At 48.6% G+C, this 16,802-nt stretch overlaps 1 protein-coding gene across 3 annotated transcripts in view; it reads left to right on the top strand.

Moving 5' to 3' along the window:
* cdk19 (cyclin dependent kinase 19) overlaps positions 1-16,802 on the top strand; it is a 109,108-nt gene that overhangs the window by 74,914 nt on the left and 17,392 nt on the right. Inside the window, exons 5-8 of one of the 3 annotated variants that reach the window (XM_061746544.1) lie at positions 1,561-1,618; positions 7,598-7,729; positions 15,716-15,859; positions 16,689-16,758. In XM_061746544.1, the coding sequence (XP_061602528.1) occupies positions 1,561-1,618; positions 7,598-7,729; positions 15,716-15,859; positions 16,689-16,758 (404 nt within the window). Of the gene's footprint in view, positions 1-1,560; positions 1,619-7,597; positions 7,730-15,715; positions 15,863-16,688; positions 16,759-16,802 lie in introns of all 3 variants that reach the window. The other 2 variants (XM_061746543.1, XM_061746545.1) reach the window with 2 other exon arrangements.

Genomic DNA, 16,802 nt, shown 5'->3' with positions numbered 1-16,802 from the left:
TTTAACTTGGTTCCAATTACTTTGTTTTGCTATGTTCTGACTATGTTCTTGATTACTATGTAATCAAGTTTATCGTGTGATCACTATTTGTACCTGAATCTTTTGGGGTGAGTCTTCACAAGTCAGGGTCTACTCGGGCAGATTCACCACTGCAGTGACATCCCAGTATTTACGCAGACAAACTCTGCTTACCTTATCAGGGGAGGCCCCTGGTTCTAGAATGCAGATCTGAGTCTGGCCGTTGCTGTGGACCCTAATGACTCATTCCCCTCCTGGCTGGCTCGCCAATTGATGTGGATCGTCCGGGCCATTGCTGGACCAGTAGCTGACCACGCCAGGTGTCTTGTACCTCAGTTTGATTCTCAGAGTATTACCCCAGTATAAGTATTCAAACTTCTATTCAAACTTCAAGTTAAACTAGGGACTGATAAAAGCACAGGAGTCTTCAAAGTTTTTATTCCATAGCACAGGAGTAAAAACACAAGCAGTTTTGCAGAAACTACTGAAGTTACAGAACTGAGCATCATCTTTTAAATCCAACTTTGTGGGTGTGTTTTTAGCTATGGGCAGATCTAATTATGCCCCTTTCTTGTTAATCTTGGTTCAAACATATTGGTATCTTACAATCCCCCTCTGATACAAGTTTGACTGTATTTGAGTCTGAATTCTTATTGGTGTTTTTTTTTTTTTTTTTTAAAGAGCAGTCCTGTGCACTTTTTCCCATACATCAGCATATCTTATCATCTTATATCCTCCATACATGGCCATTCTTACCTTCCAGCAGGGGGGTTGTTTGTTCACGCTCCCAAATGCAGGCCAATCTGCGTCCAATACTTTTACATACTTTTACACTTCAGGACTTATTAATTTTTATACCACACAAATCATGTCACACATTTTTTAACAGGAAATTACACCACATCTGTTAATGACACAGTTATCAGGGTGTGTTGAAGCAGAGCGCATCTAAAACATGCAGGACAGCGCCCCTCGAGGACCAGGATTGCCCAACCCTGCTGTAGTTGAATCAAAGTAAAAATATAACTGCAAGACCTTTGTCCTGGATGGTTAATGTATTTCCTTTCAGCTAAGTTCAGGTTTCTGCTACATGAACTACAGTATAACCCCAATTCCAAAAAGTTGTGATGTAGGGAGCAAAAGGCTTGTAGGTAAGTGTATGAAAAAGGAAGTGGGACATTGTGTGAGACAACATTCCTCTCCCAAACCTCCATCAGTCGGTTTCCTCGGTTTCAGGACATATATGGACTGTTAGAAGAAGACAGGACAGAGGTTAACATCACCTAGAGGGTGAGCTGGTGAAGTGTGAGTGTGTGCTTGCTCTTCAGATGGTTGAGAGACGCAGTCACGTGGTTGTGTCCTTCAGTAGCAGTAGGCAGTCTGGGTCACTGATCAGGGGGTCGTGGGTTTAAATCCCTGCACAGCTGAGCCTAGGCCGTTGGCTCTTGAGCAGGGGCCTTCTCTGGACCTGCTCCAGGGGCCTTGTACATGAGCTCATAAAAACAAGGTAGGTTTGTAACCTCTGTGTCTCTGTCTCGACAGAAACCAGCCAACATCCTGGTGATGGGAGAAGGTCCTGAACGAGGAAGAGTCAAAATAGGTAAAGCACATTTTCTGTGAATTGCTTAGTTCAGACAGGGCTCCGGCCCCTGGCGGGGGTGGGCTGATGATGCTGCCGGTTGGGGGGACTGGTGCTGCAGTGTTTAACCTTCAAGAGCTCTGGTCTGAGCGGTTAGATAAACCAGCTAGACTGTTGGAGGGCAGAGGTGCAGTCTATTTTTACAAGCTGCCGGTGACAGAGCTCACGTACAGTTTTGAGGCTCCTGCAGAGTGTTCGTGGAGCTGCTGAGGCTTCAACCTCCTCAGATATATATTTTTTTTCATGTTTCTTTATTAGGTAGTCGATGTAATGCATATTACACAATAAACATTTTTTAAAGGATTCTACAGATTACCCCGTTTTATATTTTACCACACACACACAAAACAAAAAAAAAAGTAAAATAAATAACTCAACTCAACTTTATTTATAAAGCGCTTTAAAACAACCACAGCTGAAACAAAGTGCTGTACATAAGAGGACAAACAATCAACAGCAAAAGACAAAAACATTTAAATAAACAAATAAAATTACATAAAACCACTAAAAACAGAGCGAGGTCTCATACTGTGTTAAAAGCCAATGAGTAAAAGTTGGTTTTGAGGTGGATTTTTTTAATTCAAGATCTTTTTATTGGAATTTTCACAAAGTAAAAAAGGTGAAATGCTGCATGTCGATTACAAATATTTTGAGTAGGCATGGGCATGTTAATCATAGCATACACCAGTGTACAAAATATAAAAAACAATTAAACAGTATGAAAAAATATAAAATAGTAACAAAAACAAACTACAGACCAAACTAATCCCTCCCCTGTCACTGCCAGATTACTAATCACAATATGAGGTCACTCTATCATCAAAAGCCTGCACTAGGAATACAAAAGAAATATGAAGTATAGTTCACAGGGTCTGGAATGCTTCTAGAAAAGGTCCCCACACTTTCTGGAACTTATTTGAGGTGGATTTTAAAAGCAGACAGTGAGGAGGCCTGTCTGATGTGCAGAGGTAAAACGTTCCACCACTAGGGGGCAGCAACAGAGAAGGCTCAGTCCCCTCTGAGTGGTGGTTTGGACCTCGGTACCTGGAGGAGCAGCTGGTCAGCTGACCTGAGGCCCCGGGCGGGGGCGTGGGGGTGAAGAAGCTCCGAGATGAAGGGTGGAGCGAGACCATTTAAAGATTTAAAGCAGCACTATGTAACTTTTCCACCTTAATATCATATTTGCCAGAGTCATTGTGATGGTACATCAACTTCCAACAGGTTTAATGAACCTCTGTCATGGTCTGAGGGGTCTGCATCGCCTTCACTGGCACTATGTAACTTTGAGGAGCATGGTAGGAACCCTGCCACACTAAAAAAACTACACATTTTTACGGCTTTGACTGCTTTACGGCATACGCCACTTCCCCCTCCTTCCTGATTCGTAGTCGAGACGAAAATGGGCGGGGCGTGGAGCTCAGAGCTCAGGAGGAGCTGGTAAAGCCTGAATTATGGTTCCCCGTTACATCGAGGGTACGCGGAAACGTGCACCGTACGATGTGCGTCGCCGCGTACCTTACGGCGTAGGCTCTGCGTCGGTGTAACGCGGAACCATAAATCCACCTTGACCCGTTGCTGTGTTGTAGCTGTAGCAGCTCCACAAAACAGACGTGGGGAAAAGATCGCTAATGGTTTAACTTTTCACCGCTTTCCTGCTTGGAGGCAGAACCACGGAGACCAAGTATCTGATATAACAGAGTAAAAGAGTGAAAGAGTCGTCGGCTCGCTTGGATCGCGGCTGTAACGACCAAACATAACCTTCCACACAGTACCACAAACACTCACACAGACCGGTTCGGATCAAAACACGGGTTTTATTCCCGACTTCTCCAGCTAAACGCAGTTGCTGGCCAGCTCTCTGCGGTGCAATTAACCCCAATCTTCAGATAAAACTAGTTTGTTGAGGAAAAAATATTAACTCTTATTTGTAGCTGCAGAGGAAAAAAATAATCTCACGAGGAAAACAAAAATAAATAATATAACTCAGAGCCTCTTCAGCATAATATAGCAGTCAAAAAAAAGAAAAGAGAAGTAAGAGTGATACAAAACATGTACTGTATGTTGTACTATTATACTAATTTATTGAAACACATGGCGAGTCAAACATTTACCAAAGCAGCTGCCAAACACTCCTAAACAAGGTAACCGGAGACGGTGGTTCTGCAGAACTGCGGCAGTAAATCCTTTCTAGAGAGTGCAGCTCCGACCAGGAGCTCCATTCTTTAGTAGGGATTTCATATGTATCCAGACCGTTAATAATCATTATTTTCTCCATATACCGCTCCCTGGCTTCCTTGTTTAAGGTATCCCGGTAAATTCCAGTTCCTTTCCAGCAATTTAACATCTTTTTTTTGCGTTCCGTCTGTTCACTTGGTGAAACAGAAAAGTCCGTCCCGTCTTCATTTACTATCAAAACAAATGCACGCGACGGGACAGGAGTTTTCCGGCAGTACGCGCTGGTGCTCATGGGAAACGTAGTGTTCTTTCTGGTAAAGCACTGCCGCTTGTGTCCAAAAGATGCCGCCAAACTCAACAAAAGCTGAAAGTTACGTTGTGCTGCTTTAAAAACAAATAATACAATCTTAAAATGGATTCTAAAATTCACAGGCAGCCAGTGGAGGGCGGCCAGTATGGGCGTAATGTGTTCTCTATTACGTGTTCCAGTTAGCAGACGAGCGGCAGCTCCAAGATACAGCTGACTCCAAGATACAGAGAGTTACAGTAATCCAGGCGAGACGTGATGAAGGCGTGGATTACTGTCTCAAAGTGCTGTTGTGCTAGTAAAGGCTTCACCTTAGCCAGCTGCCTAAGGTGGAAGAAACCCCACCTAACTATTGCGCTAAAAATTAAAAAAAATAAAGACACAAAACTTAACATAACAAATCCCCCAAAACACACACACTGTAAAATACATAATTATAAACTAGTCCCAAAGTAAGTACCAATTACCAATCAAACTCTGACTAAAGACAATAATAATAGTAAAAATAAATTAATAAAATAAAATACAGGACACACAAAACAACAACAACAAAAATAATAAAATAAATAAATAAATAAAAAATAATAAAAATTAAAATAAACAGACATAAGAGGAACCCTAAATAAAATAGACATGGTTAGCAATATCATACTTCCCTATAATTAAATTAAATCAAATTAAATTAATCTTCCAAGGATGCCAAAGAATTAACAAGAGAGGGAATAGGTTCCCAAATATAAGAAAACTTATCAGAGCAACCCCTAATACCGTATTTAATTTTCTCTAAATATAAAAAGGACATCAGGTCTTTCAACCAAGATATTTACACAGTAAAGCAACAAACTGTCTGGTTTTACCTCTACTCATCTTTTTTTTTTTACATTTGTATCCCTGATTTTTTCCTCATTTCCTCATCACCCAGTGCTCCTACCTAAGTCAGTCCTGGTCGTTGCTCCCTCTACCAACCCCGGGAGTTCCTGCACTGAGCTCAGGTCTCCTTATTAACCTGAGGAGTGAGCAGGCCGCTTCTTTCCACCTGACATGTTGGGGCTTCTCACGTAGCGCGTAGAAGGATATTATTATTCCGGCCAGATCCTCCCACCACATCTGGTGCCCCAACTGGCCACAGGGGACAGTAGAGCCCAGGGGCCTCATCTATAAAGCTTGCTTGCGCAGAGAAAGCTCCTGAAAGTTGCGGAAGCAAAGCCTCGGCCCTCGGATCTAAAAAGAAAAAACTAACCGAAAAATCTGCTTATCTTTACGGCAACTCGGACCCTCCCGTAAGAATTTACTTAAGACACGGGGAACTGGCGACGCAGGGTTTGAGGTGGTGAAATGAAGCCAGATTCATGTCATACTTTTAATAATGTCATCACATATCACAACATATATCAGAGTTAAAATAATAAAATAATAAAATAAAATAAAATAGCGCTGATCGTGTCCCTCTGTGAAGCTCAGTCAGTCAGGACTCTGGTGCTGCTGGAGCTGCAGCCGCGGTGACACGCGGGGAACCTCCTCACACCCACCGCTTTAGGACAGAACAAATGAGGGGCTGCGTTTAGGGAGCCCCACGGAGCCCCTAAAGGGACTCAGATTTTTTTTTCATATATATGAGTTTTACGCGCGCGTGAAACCTTTACGTGCGGGTGTATGGTGCCTAAATTAGGGTCCAGCGTTAAAACGATGCAGAGCCTACGGCGTAGGGTACGCGGCGACGCGCACCTACGCCGTAGGCTCTGCGTTGGCGTAACACAGAACCATAAACCCGCCCTGAGCAGCTCTGAAGGGAGACGGGAGAGGAGGAGGGGGAGCGGGGGGTGAAGCGGCGCTGCGGGCCGTTTTCGTATCGCTTTCATACAGTGTCTTGATAATTTGCAATTTAAGGCTGAGCCTACCGTTAGTTTTTAAACTCTAAAAAGTAAGGGGAAAAAAAACATGATTTTGACAAGACGGGAGGACGTGTGTCCCCCTGTTGCGCCAGGGAACTCACGGCGTTTAGCGCAGCAACGGCGTGCTGCCACTCACTCGCTTTATTTTATTGTTTACTATTTATATACTTATTCTAACTTTTACTGTGACCACCAAATAATGTGGTTTTCCTGTCCTCCACATCATCTACAACATCTAGGTCTCCGTGAAAGTCAGTGTCGGCGGGACACCCTCTCATTCATTCTGACGCCGAACAGGCTGCAGGAAGCCACTGCGCATGCTCAGTAGGCTCATCCATATGCATTTATGGGCGTGTAGAGGGCGGGATATGAGGCGGATTCAGCTGCACAGCCTTCCAGCTGGACTGTGATTCATAAAGGAATGTTGCGTGCAAATCTGCGTGCACATGGTTTTATTGATCCGGATTTTTTTTTGCGCCCGGCATTTTCGGCTTTTGGGTGTACGTGCACTTTTAGTATGAATCCTACGCAGTCCATTTTAAATGAGGCCCCAGGACTGCTGCATGTTTTTGTGGGACAATGGAACCCAGGACCTTCTAGCTGTGAAGCGGCTGCACTGCCAGCTGCGCCACCGTGCCCCCTACTCATGTTTAAAAAAAAAAAAATGAAGAGAAGCATTTAGTTTTCTTCTGCACTAGCCCCCTCAGTCATGATATTCTTGATGAACTTTTTCAACTCCATATCTTCACATGAACAGGAGCCTTGACCTCATCCCTGCCTCTGATAACACCTGTATTTGCTAATGAGTGTGTTTACATGGGAAGTTTAATTCCTCTTTAATTCAGAATTAAAATTAAATCTGATTTAAAATGAATAAAAATGACCATGTAAACACCTAATTCAGAATGAAAAAAGCCATTCCGAATTAAACATAATCCGAAGTAAGTGTCTGGTTTATTCTGATTTTAAATCTGAATAGAATAATTCCAGATCATGTATTCACTCATTCCTCTTTAAATTAATTCTGGTCTTTCTTTCTGCTCGTTCCCTCGCCCGTCTGTCTCCATGACGCTTATATTCCACGCTGGGCTGGTTTTCCTAACAAAGTTTCAAGATGCAGCAGCAGTAAACGCTGGTCAAGAGCAGAGACCATTTATTTAATAAATAGAAATAATTAAAAGAACAGATGGAAACAGGAATCATCAAAATCATCGACATGATTGTTGTGGTGCTGCTGCTTCAAAAATAAAATCAAAACAAATCCAAAAAGGATGCTAATAATGTGGTCCTTCATGTTGTTGCTAATCGAGTAAGTTAGTTTTTCTTCCGGTAGTTTAACTTCCGGTCCCCCCCCCCTATCCAATCAGAACTTTCCCAACCCCCAGACCTTAAGTGGAACCATCAAACGTGTTATCCATGCAAACCTCAATTCAGAATTAGTATTTCCATGTAAACTCGAAGGAAAATAGTTTAATTCTGAATTATTTAATTCGGAATAATTAATTCAGATTTAAAAAACGTCATGTAACCGTGGCCAATGTCATGTCTTCTCCACCCCCTCTGTAGCCGACATGGGTTTTGCCAGACTTTTCAACTCCCCCCTGAAGCCGCTGGCGGACCTGGACCCGGTGGTGGTGACGTTCTGGTACCGGGCCCCCGAGCTGCTGCTGGGGGCCCGGCACTACACCAAGGCTATCGGTGAGTGTCTAATGTTCCTATGCTACAATGTGCTCAGACAGGCTGGTATTCTGGTAAAAGATCTACGTGGTATTTGTTTTTGGAACTTTTCAGTTACGTTACTGAACTTGTTGTTCGTGTTGAGCAGTTGAAGATGAAGCAGAAAGTCTTACTGTGGTGTGATTTTATATTTGCTGAAGGTGTAACGTTTTAAAACAAGAAGAAAATAAACGGTAAGATCACCAGCAATCGAGACTCACCGTTGTTCATCATCCATTCACGGTTTGGATCATGTTTGTTTGTTTCTTTTCTAGAGATGCACCCATCGATCGATCGGCAGCCGATCGGTATCGGCCTGATAACGGCCCTATCGGTTTTGATCGGAGATCGGAAAATAATAGTTCAAAGCTGATCAGATGACGTTTACAAGGTGTTCCCACACCTCAGACCCAGGCCTGCTAAGGGTGTGACAGTTTCTATAAAACATCAACACTGAAAATGGCCGGTACGGGAATTTTACAATGTCCGAATAGGACAACAAATTTGCAGTTTGCAAAGTGTGTCCAATGGAGATACACCGAGGAGGAATGTTACAAAACAATTTCAACACAACCAAGCTGATTAGACATTTGAAAGTTTCTCACATGAAGGAGGATATTGAGTTTTTAAAGTTGGCTGCAGCTAAGGCAGAGAAAGAGAAGGAGCAACGCCGCTAACTCCGCTGAACGTAACAGAGACTTATAAACGACAGCAAGAACAATAAAGAACTACATCGTAAGGTAATGGATTCATAAGCTTCATTCATCAGCCGCTTTCTGTTGTAGCAGACATCGGGTTTAAACGCGTCGTTAGCAGCTTGGATCTGCGGTTTGCGCTGCTGAGACGTAAATATTTCACTGATGGAGTTTTACCAGAATATATACAGTCACATCCAAACCCTCATGCAGGACGACAGTCGTGTCAGTCGCTTCACGAGTCCTGTGGAGTTCTAGTGTGAAGAGTTTTGCTTCACTCACAAGAGTTTCCACGTGGCGGATGCTATCGCTAAAGCTTTAGCAAACCTTAATAATTCATAATTAATTTTTATTTTAAGATTTAATTCCTCTTTCCTCAGGAAAACTAAGGATTATAGTTTTCAACTTGTATCCACTCTAAGAGAGTGACATGTCTGCTGTTGTCTGTGTTGGTGACATGTTGTACATAATTATTACCACAGGAAAGCTGAAGCTGGTAAGATACACAATAAAACAGACCATTCATGATTCTTTCTCATCTCCTAATTTTATACCTAATAATACAATGTCAGTGTCGTGTACATGAGACAACAATATTGACGATTTATGGATTTCACGCTGTGATCGGTGATCGGCAATATCGGGATCTGCAGATACTGATTTTGGTGATCGGCCCTCAAAATCCTGATCGGTGCATCTCTATTCTTTTCTGTGGATTAGGAAAGTTTAATAAAGAAAATTTAAGTATGTTTCTTAAGGCTTTTTTGCCATCAGTGGAATGATGATGTCTTAATAATTAGCAGGATTTCCAAGTAATTCTCTGAATATTCTCCAGCTGATCCAAAATCTCTCCGTTCTCAGAGTGCAGTTTACTTGTAGTTCCTAGAAGATCCAAATGTCTGATCCAAAGATCTGTTCTTCCTCCTCTCTTTCCTGTCTCTGTTTTCCTGCTCTACCCGCTGGTCTTCAGCAGGAGGGTCCCCCCTTATGATCCAGGCCCTGGTCCAGGTTTCTCCTTATGATCCAGGTCCTGGTCCAGGTTTCTACCCCCTTATGATCCAGGTCCTGGTCCAGGTTTCTCCTTATGATCCAGGTCCTGGTCCAGGTTTCTACCCCCTTATGATCCAGGTCCTGGTCCAGGTTTCTACCCCCCTTATGATCCAGGTCTTGGTCCAGGTTTCTACCCGCTTATGATCCAGGTCCTGGTCCAGGTTTCTACCCCCTTATGATCCAGGTCCTGGTCCAGGTTTCTACCCCCTTATGATCCAGGTCCTGGTCCAGCCCCCCCCCCCCCCCCCCCCCCCCCCCTTATGATCCAGGTCCTGGTCCAGGCCCCCCCCCCCCCCCCCCCCCCTTATGATCCAGGTCCTGGTCCAGGTCTCGTCCCTCTCAAAGGGGAGTTTTTACCTGCCAGTGTTTTTTTAAATATTTCCTTGCAGGTCATGTTCTGAGTTTCTGACAAGATCCTGGAGATTGGTATTGTAATAGATGCTATATGACTAACATTGTAATTGAATTGAATTGAAATGGTTGACATGTTTCCGTGTTCATGCAACTATATCTTGACCATGAAATGGTTCAACACCAGAAACTGGTTCCAGGTAGTGCAGAAGGGGGACGAGGTCCATGGTCCACACACACACACATGAGAGGATGAGGGGATGAGAGGATGAGAGGATGAGGGTGATGAGGAGGGGATGATGAGGGGATGATGGGATGAGAGGATGAGAGGATGAGGGGATGAGAGGATGAGGGTGATGAGAGGATGAGGATGATGAGATGATGAGGGGGATGAGGGGATAAGGATGATGAGGGGATGAGAGGATGAGGGGATGATGAGATGAGGGGATGATGAGGGGATGAGGATGATGAGGGGATGAGATGATTAGGGGATGAGATGATGAGGGGATGAAATGGTGAGGGGATGAGATGATGAGGGGATGAGGGTGATGAGGAGGGGATGAGAGGGATGATGGGATGAGGATGATGAGGGAATGAGGACGATGAGGGGATGATGAGGGGGGTGAGAGGATGAGGGGATGATGAGGGAGGTGAGAGTCAGGTGAGAGTCAGGTGAGGGTCAGGGGAGAGTCAGGTGAGAGTCAGGTGAGGGTCAGGTCAGAGTCAGGTCAGAGTCAGGTGAGAGTCAGGTGAGAGTCAGGTGAGAGTCAGGTGAGAGTCAGGTGAGGGTCAGGTCAGAGTCAGGTGAGAGTCAGGTGAGGGTCAGGTCAGAGTCAGGTGAGAGTCAGGTGAGGGTCAGGTCAGAGTCAGGTGAGAGTCAGGTGAGAGTCAGGTGAGGGTCAGGTGAGAGTCAGGTGAGAGTCAGGTGAGGGTCAGGGGAGAGTCAGGTGAGAGTCAGGTGAGGGTCAGGTGAGAGTCAGGTGAGGGTCAGGTGAGAGTCAGGTGAGAGTCAGGTGAGAGTCAGGTGAGGGTCAGGTGAGAGTCAGGGGAGAGTCAGGTGAGAGTCAGGTGAGAGTCAGGTGAGGGTCAGGTCAGAGTCAGGTCAGAGTCAGGTGAGAGTCAGGTGAGAGTCAGGTGAGGGTCAGGTCAGAGTCAGGTGAGAGTCAGGTGAGAGTCAGGTGAGGGTCAGGTGAGAGTCAGGTAAGGGTCAGGTGAGAGTCAGGTGAGAGTCAGGGGAGAGTCAGGTGAGAGTCAGGTGAGGGTCAGGTGAGAGTCAGGTGAGAGTCAGGTGAGGGTCAGGTCAGAGTCAGGTGAGAGTCAGGTGAGAGTCAGGTGAGGGTCAGGTGAGAGTCAGGTGAGGGTCAGGTGAGAGTCAGGTGAGAGTCAGGTGAGGGTCAGGTGAGGGTCAGGTGAGAGTCAGGTGAGAGTCAGGTGAGGGTCAGGTCAGAGTCAGGTGAGAGTCAGGTGAGAGTCAGGTGAGGGTCAGGTGAGAGTCAGGTGAGGGTCAGGTGAGAGTCAGGTGAGAGTCAGGTGAGGGTCAGGGGAGAGTCAGGTGGATGAGATGAGATGAGATGATGAGGATGGGATGAGGATGATGAGGACGATGAGGGGATGATGAGGGGGGTGAGGGGATGAGAGGATGAGGGTGATGAGGAGGGGATGATGAGGGGATCAGTGGGATGAGAGGATGAGGATGACGAGGGGATGAGGACGATGAGGGGATGATGGGATGAGTGGATGAGAGGATGAGGGGATGAGGATGATGGATGAGAGGATGATGAGATGATGAGGGGATGATGAGAGGATGAGGGGATGAGGGGATGATGAGAGGATGAGGGGATGAGAGGATGAGGGCTTCCCAGCCGACCCGGGGAACAGGATGAGGTGGGTGAGGGGATGAGGATGATGAGAGGATGAGGGCTCCCAGCCAACCCGGGGAACAGGATGAGGGTGGTGAGGGGATGAGGATGATGAGAGGATGAGATGATGAGGATGATGAGAGGATGAGGGCTCCCAGCCAACCCGGGGAACAGGATGAGGGTGGTATTCCCGGCGGTAGCAGGATCCCAGACCAGAGCGGCGAGGACAGTGAGATTCATGTCTGGAAGATGTTTTATAAACGTTTGTATGAAGTGAATTGGAGCGTTAAAGGCAGAGAGGGTCCGACTGGACGCCTGTGCGGCGTTTTAGAGAGGTTTCCCCCCTCAGCTCCCTGGACGGGCAGACGAGGTGAGAGTCAGGTGAGAGTCAGGGGAGAGTCAGGTGAGGGTCAGGTGAGGGTCAGGGGAGAGTCAGGTGAGAGTCAGGGGAGAGTCAGGTGAGGGTCAGGTGAGGGTCAGGTGAGGGTCAGGGGAGAGTCAGGTGAGAGTCAGGTGAGAGTCAGGGGAGAGTCAGGTGAGAGTCAGGGGAGAGTCAGGTGAGAGTCAGGGGAGAGTCAGGTGAGAGTCAGGGGAGAGTCAGGTGAGAGTCAGGGGAGAGTCAGGGGAGAGTCAGGGGAGAGTCAGGTGAGGGTCAGGTGAGAGTCAGGGGAGAGTCAGGTGAGAGTCAGGGGAGAGTCAGGTGAGAGTCAGGGGAGAGTCAGGTGAGAGTCAGGGGAGAGTCAGGTGAGAGTCAGGGGAGAGTCAGGGGAGAGTCAGGGGAGAGTCAGGTGAGGGTCAGGTGAGAGTCAGGTGAGAGTCAGGTGAGAGTCAGGTGAGGGTCAGGTGAGAGTCAGGGGAGAGTCAGGTGAGAGTCAGGTGAGAGTCAGGTGAGGGTCAGGTCAGAGTCAGGTCAGAGTCAGGTGAGAGTCAGGTGAGAGTCAGGTGAGGGTCAGGTGAGAGTCAGGTAAGGGTCAGGTGAGAGTCAGGTGAGAGTCAGGGGAGAGTCAGGTGAGAGTCAGGTGAGGGTCAGGTGAGAGTCAGGTGAGAGTCAGGTGAGGGTCAGGTCAGAGTCAGGTGAGAGTCAGGTGAGAGTCAGGTGAGGGTCAGGTGAGAGTCAGGTGAGGGTCAGGTGAGAGTCAGGTGAGAGTCAGGTGAGGGTCAGGGGAGAGTCAGGTGGATGAGATGAGATGAGATGATGAGGATGGGATGAGGATGATGAGGACGATGAGGGGATGATGAGGGGGGTGAGGGGATGAGAGGATGAGGGTGATGAGGAGGGGATGATGAGGGGATCAGTGGGATGAGAGGATGAGGATGACGAGGGGATGAGGACGATGAGGGGATGATGGGATGAGTGGATGAGAGGATGAGGGGATGAGGATGATGGATGAGAGGATGATGAGATGATGAGGGGATGATGAGAGGATGAGGGGATGAGGGGATGATGAGAGGATGAGGGGATGAGAGGATGAGGGCTTCCCAGCCGACCCGGGGAACAGGATGAGGTGGGTGAGGGGATGAGGATGATGAGAGGATGAGGGCTCCCAGCCAACCCGGGGAACAGGATGAGGGTGGTGAGGGGATGAGGATGATGAGAGGATGAGATGATGAGGATGATGAGAGGATGAGGGCTCCCAGCCAACCCGGGGAACAGGATGAGGGTGGTATTCCCGGCGGTAGCAGGATCCCAGACCAGAGCGGCGAGGACAGTGAGATTCATATCTGGAAGATGTTTTATAAACGTTTGTATGAAGTGAATTGGAGCGTTAAAGGCAGAGAGGGTCCGACTGGACGCCTGTGCGGCGTTTTAGAGAGGTTTCCCCCCTCAGCTCCCTGGACGGGCAGACGAGGTGAGAGTCAGGTGAGAGTCAGGGGAGAGTCAGGTGAGGGTCAGGTGAGGGTCAGGGGAGAGTCAGGTGAGAGTCAGGGGAGAGTCAGGTGAGGGTCAGGTGAGGGTCAGGTGAGGGTCAGGGGAGAGTCAGGTGAGAGTCAGGTGAGAGTCAGGGGAGAGTCAGGTGAGAGTCAGGGGAGAGTCAGGTGAGAGTCAGGGGAGAGTCAGGTGAGAGTCAGGGGAGAGTCAGGTGAGAGTCAGGGGAGAGTCAGGGGAGAGTCAGGGGAGAGTCAGGGGAGAGTCAGGGGAGAGTCAGGTGAGGGTCAGGTGAGAGTCAGGGGAGAGTCAGGTGAGAGTCAGGGGAGAGTCAGGTGAGAGTCAGGGGAGAGTCAGGTGAGAGTCAGGGGAGAGTCAGGTGAGAGTCAGGGGAGAGTCAGGGGAGAGTCAGGGGAGAGTCAGGTGAGGGTCAGGTGAGGGTCAGGGGAGAGTCAGGGGAGAGTCAGGTGAGGGTCAGGTGAGGGTCAGGTGAGAGTCAGGTGAGGGTCAGATGAGAGTCAGGTGAGAGTCAGGTGAAAGTCAGGTGAGAGTCAGGTGAGGGTCAGATGAGAGTCAGATGAGAGTCAGGTGAGAGTCAGGTGAGGGTCAGGTGAGAGTTAGGGGAGAGTCAGGTGAGAGTCAGGTGAGAGTCAGGTGAGGGTCAGGTGAGAGTCAGGTGAGAGTCAGGTGAGAGTCAGGTGAGAGTCAGGGGAGAGTCAGGTGAGAGTCAGGTGAAAGTCAGGTGAGAGTCAGGTGAGGGTCAGATGAGAGTCAGATGAGAGTCAGGTGAGGGTCAGGTGAGGGTCAGGTGAGAGTTAGGGGAGAGTCAGGTGAGAGTCAGGTGAGAGTCAGGTGAGGGTCAGGTGAGAGTCAGGTGAGAGTCAGGTGAGGGTCAGGTGAGAGTCAGGTGAGAGTCAGGTGAGGGTCAGGTGAGGGTCAGGCGAGGGTCAGGTGAGGGTCAGGTCAGAGTCAGGTGAGAGTCAGGGGAGAGTCAGGTGAGAGTCAGGTGAGAGTCAGGTGAGAGTCAGGGGAGAGTCAGGTGAGGGTCAGGTGAGGGTCAGGTCAGAGTCAGGTGAGAGTCAGGGGAGAGTCAGGTGAGAGTCAGGTGAGAGTCAGGTGAGGGTTAGGTGAGAGTCAGGTGAGGGTCAGGTGAGAGTCAGGTGAGGGTCAGGTGAGAGTCAGGTGAGGGTCAGGTGAGAGTCAGTTGAGAGTCAGGTGAGGGTCAGGTGAGAGTCAGTTGAGAGTCAGGTGAGGGTTAGGTGAGAGTCAGGTGAGGGTCAGGTGAGGGTCAGGTGAGGGTCAGGTGAGAGTCAGGTGAGGGTCAGGTGAGAGTCAGTTGAGAGTCAGGTGAGGGTCAGGTGAGGGTCAGGTGAGAGTCAGGTCGGGTGAGGGTCAGGTGAGAGTCAGGTGAGAGTCAGGTGAGAGTCAGGTCGGGTGAGGGTCAGGTGAGGGTCAGGGGAGAGTCAGGTGAGAGTCAGGTGAAAGTCAGGTGAGAGTCAGGTGAGGGTCAGGTGAGAGTCAGGTGAGAGTCAGGTGAGAGTCAGGTGAGGGTCAGGTGAGAGTCAGGTGAGAGTCAGGTGAGGGTCAGGGGAGAGTCAGGTGAGGGTCAGGTGAGGGTCAGGTGAGGGTCAGGTCAGAGTCAGGTGAGGGTCAGGTGAGAGTCAGGTGAGAGTCAGGTGAGGGTCAGGGGAGAGTCAGGTGAGGGTCAGGTGAGAGTCAGGTAAGGGTCAGGTGAGAGTCAGGTGAGAGTCAGGTGAGGGTCAGGTCAGAGTCAGGTCAGAGTCAGGTGAGAGTCAGGTGAGAGTCAGGTGAGGGTCAGGTGAGAGTCAGGTGAGAGTCAGGTGAGGGTCAGGTGAGAGTCAGGTGAGAGTCAGGTGAGGGTCAGGTGAGAGTCAGGTGAGGGTCAGGTGAGAGTCAGGTGAGAGTCAGGTGAGAGTCAGGTGAGGGTCAGGTGAGAGTCAGGTGAGAGTCAGGGGAGAGTCAGGTGAGAGTCAGGTGAGAGTCAGGGGAGAGTCAGGTGAGAGTCAGGTGAGAGTCAGGTGAGAGTCAGGTGAGGGTCAGGTGAGAGTCAGGTGAGGGTCAGGTGAGAGTCAGGTGAGGGTCAGGTGAGCTCCTGCCCCTGACCTGGTCCTGCTGTGTTGATCAGACATCTGGGCCATCGGCTGCATCTTCGCCGAGCTGCTGACGTCGGAGCCGATCTTCCACTGCCGGCAGGAGGACATCAAGACCAGCAACCCCTTCCACCACGACCAGCTGGACCGCATCTTCAGCGTCATGGGCTTCCCCGCAGGTAGTAGTACACACACTCTGGTACAGGCACACACACTCTAGTACAACCACACACACTCTGGTACACACACACTCTAGTACAACCACACACACTCTGGTACACACACACTCTAGTACACACACTCCACCACGACCAGCTGGACCGCATCTTCAGCGTCATGGGCTTCCCTGCAGGTAGCAGCTAGTGGTACAAGTAGTACAAGCACACACACTCCACCACCACACACTCTACTACAACCACACACACTATACTACAACCACAAACACACTAGTACAACCACACACACACTCCATACAGACACTCCACCACGACCAGCTGGACCACATCTTCAGCGTCATGGGCTTCCCTGCAGGTAGCGGCTACACACTCTAGTACACACACACACACACACTAGGACAAGCACACACACTCCACCACCACACTCTAGTACAAGCACACACACTCTAGTACAAGCACACACACTCTAGTACAAGCACACACACACTAGTACAAGCACACACACTCCACCACCACACACACTCCACTGTAACTTCCTCTAAAGCAGCTGCTTGGCTGTAACTGAGCTGTAACTGTAACTGAGCTGTAACTGTAACGGAGCTGTAACTGTAACTGAGCTTGTGTTTGGGGTGTGGAGTGCAGGATTGGACTAATCATCTGTACATGTGACGGTCAGTTTGAGTTAGATGGGTTTGTTTGAACCAGATTCCAGATTGAAAGGTTATTTTTCCAGCGTAGAAAGCAGAGGTTGTCAGGAGAACCGGGACAAACCCGTCCCAGTAGTCCAGAGTAATCTCCTTCCCGTCCTGCTCTGGGCTTCTGTTTTCCTCAGATAAAGACTGGGAGGACATCCGGAAGATGCCGGAGTACCCCACGCTGCAGAAGGACTTCCGGAGGACCACGTGAGTGGTCGCCATGACGACCCCAGCCCTGTCGCGCCCGCAGA

This window comes from Cololabis saira, chromosome 18 (genome assembly GCF_033807715.1).
Source record: "Cololabis saira isolate AMF1-May2022 chromosome 18, fColSai1.1, whole genome shotgun sequence".
Taxonomy (NCBI): domain Eukaryota; kingdom Metazoa; phylum Chordata; class Actinopteri; order Beloniformes; family Belonidae; genus Cololabis; species Cololabis saira.
Note: the sequence above shows the minus strand (reverse complement) of the source record. Positions and strands in the feature narration are given on the sequence as shown.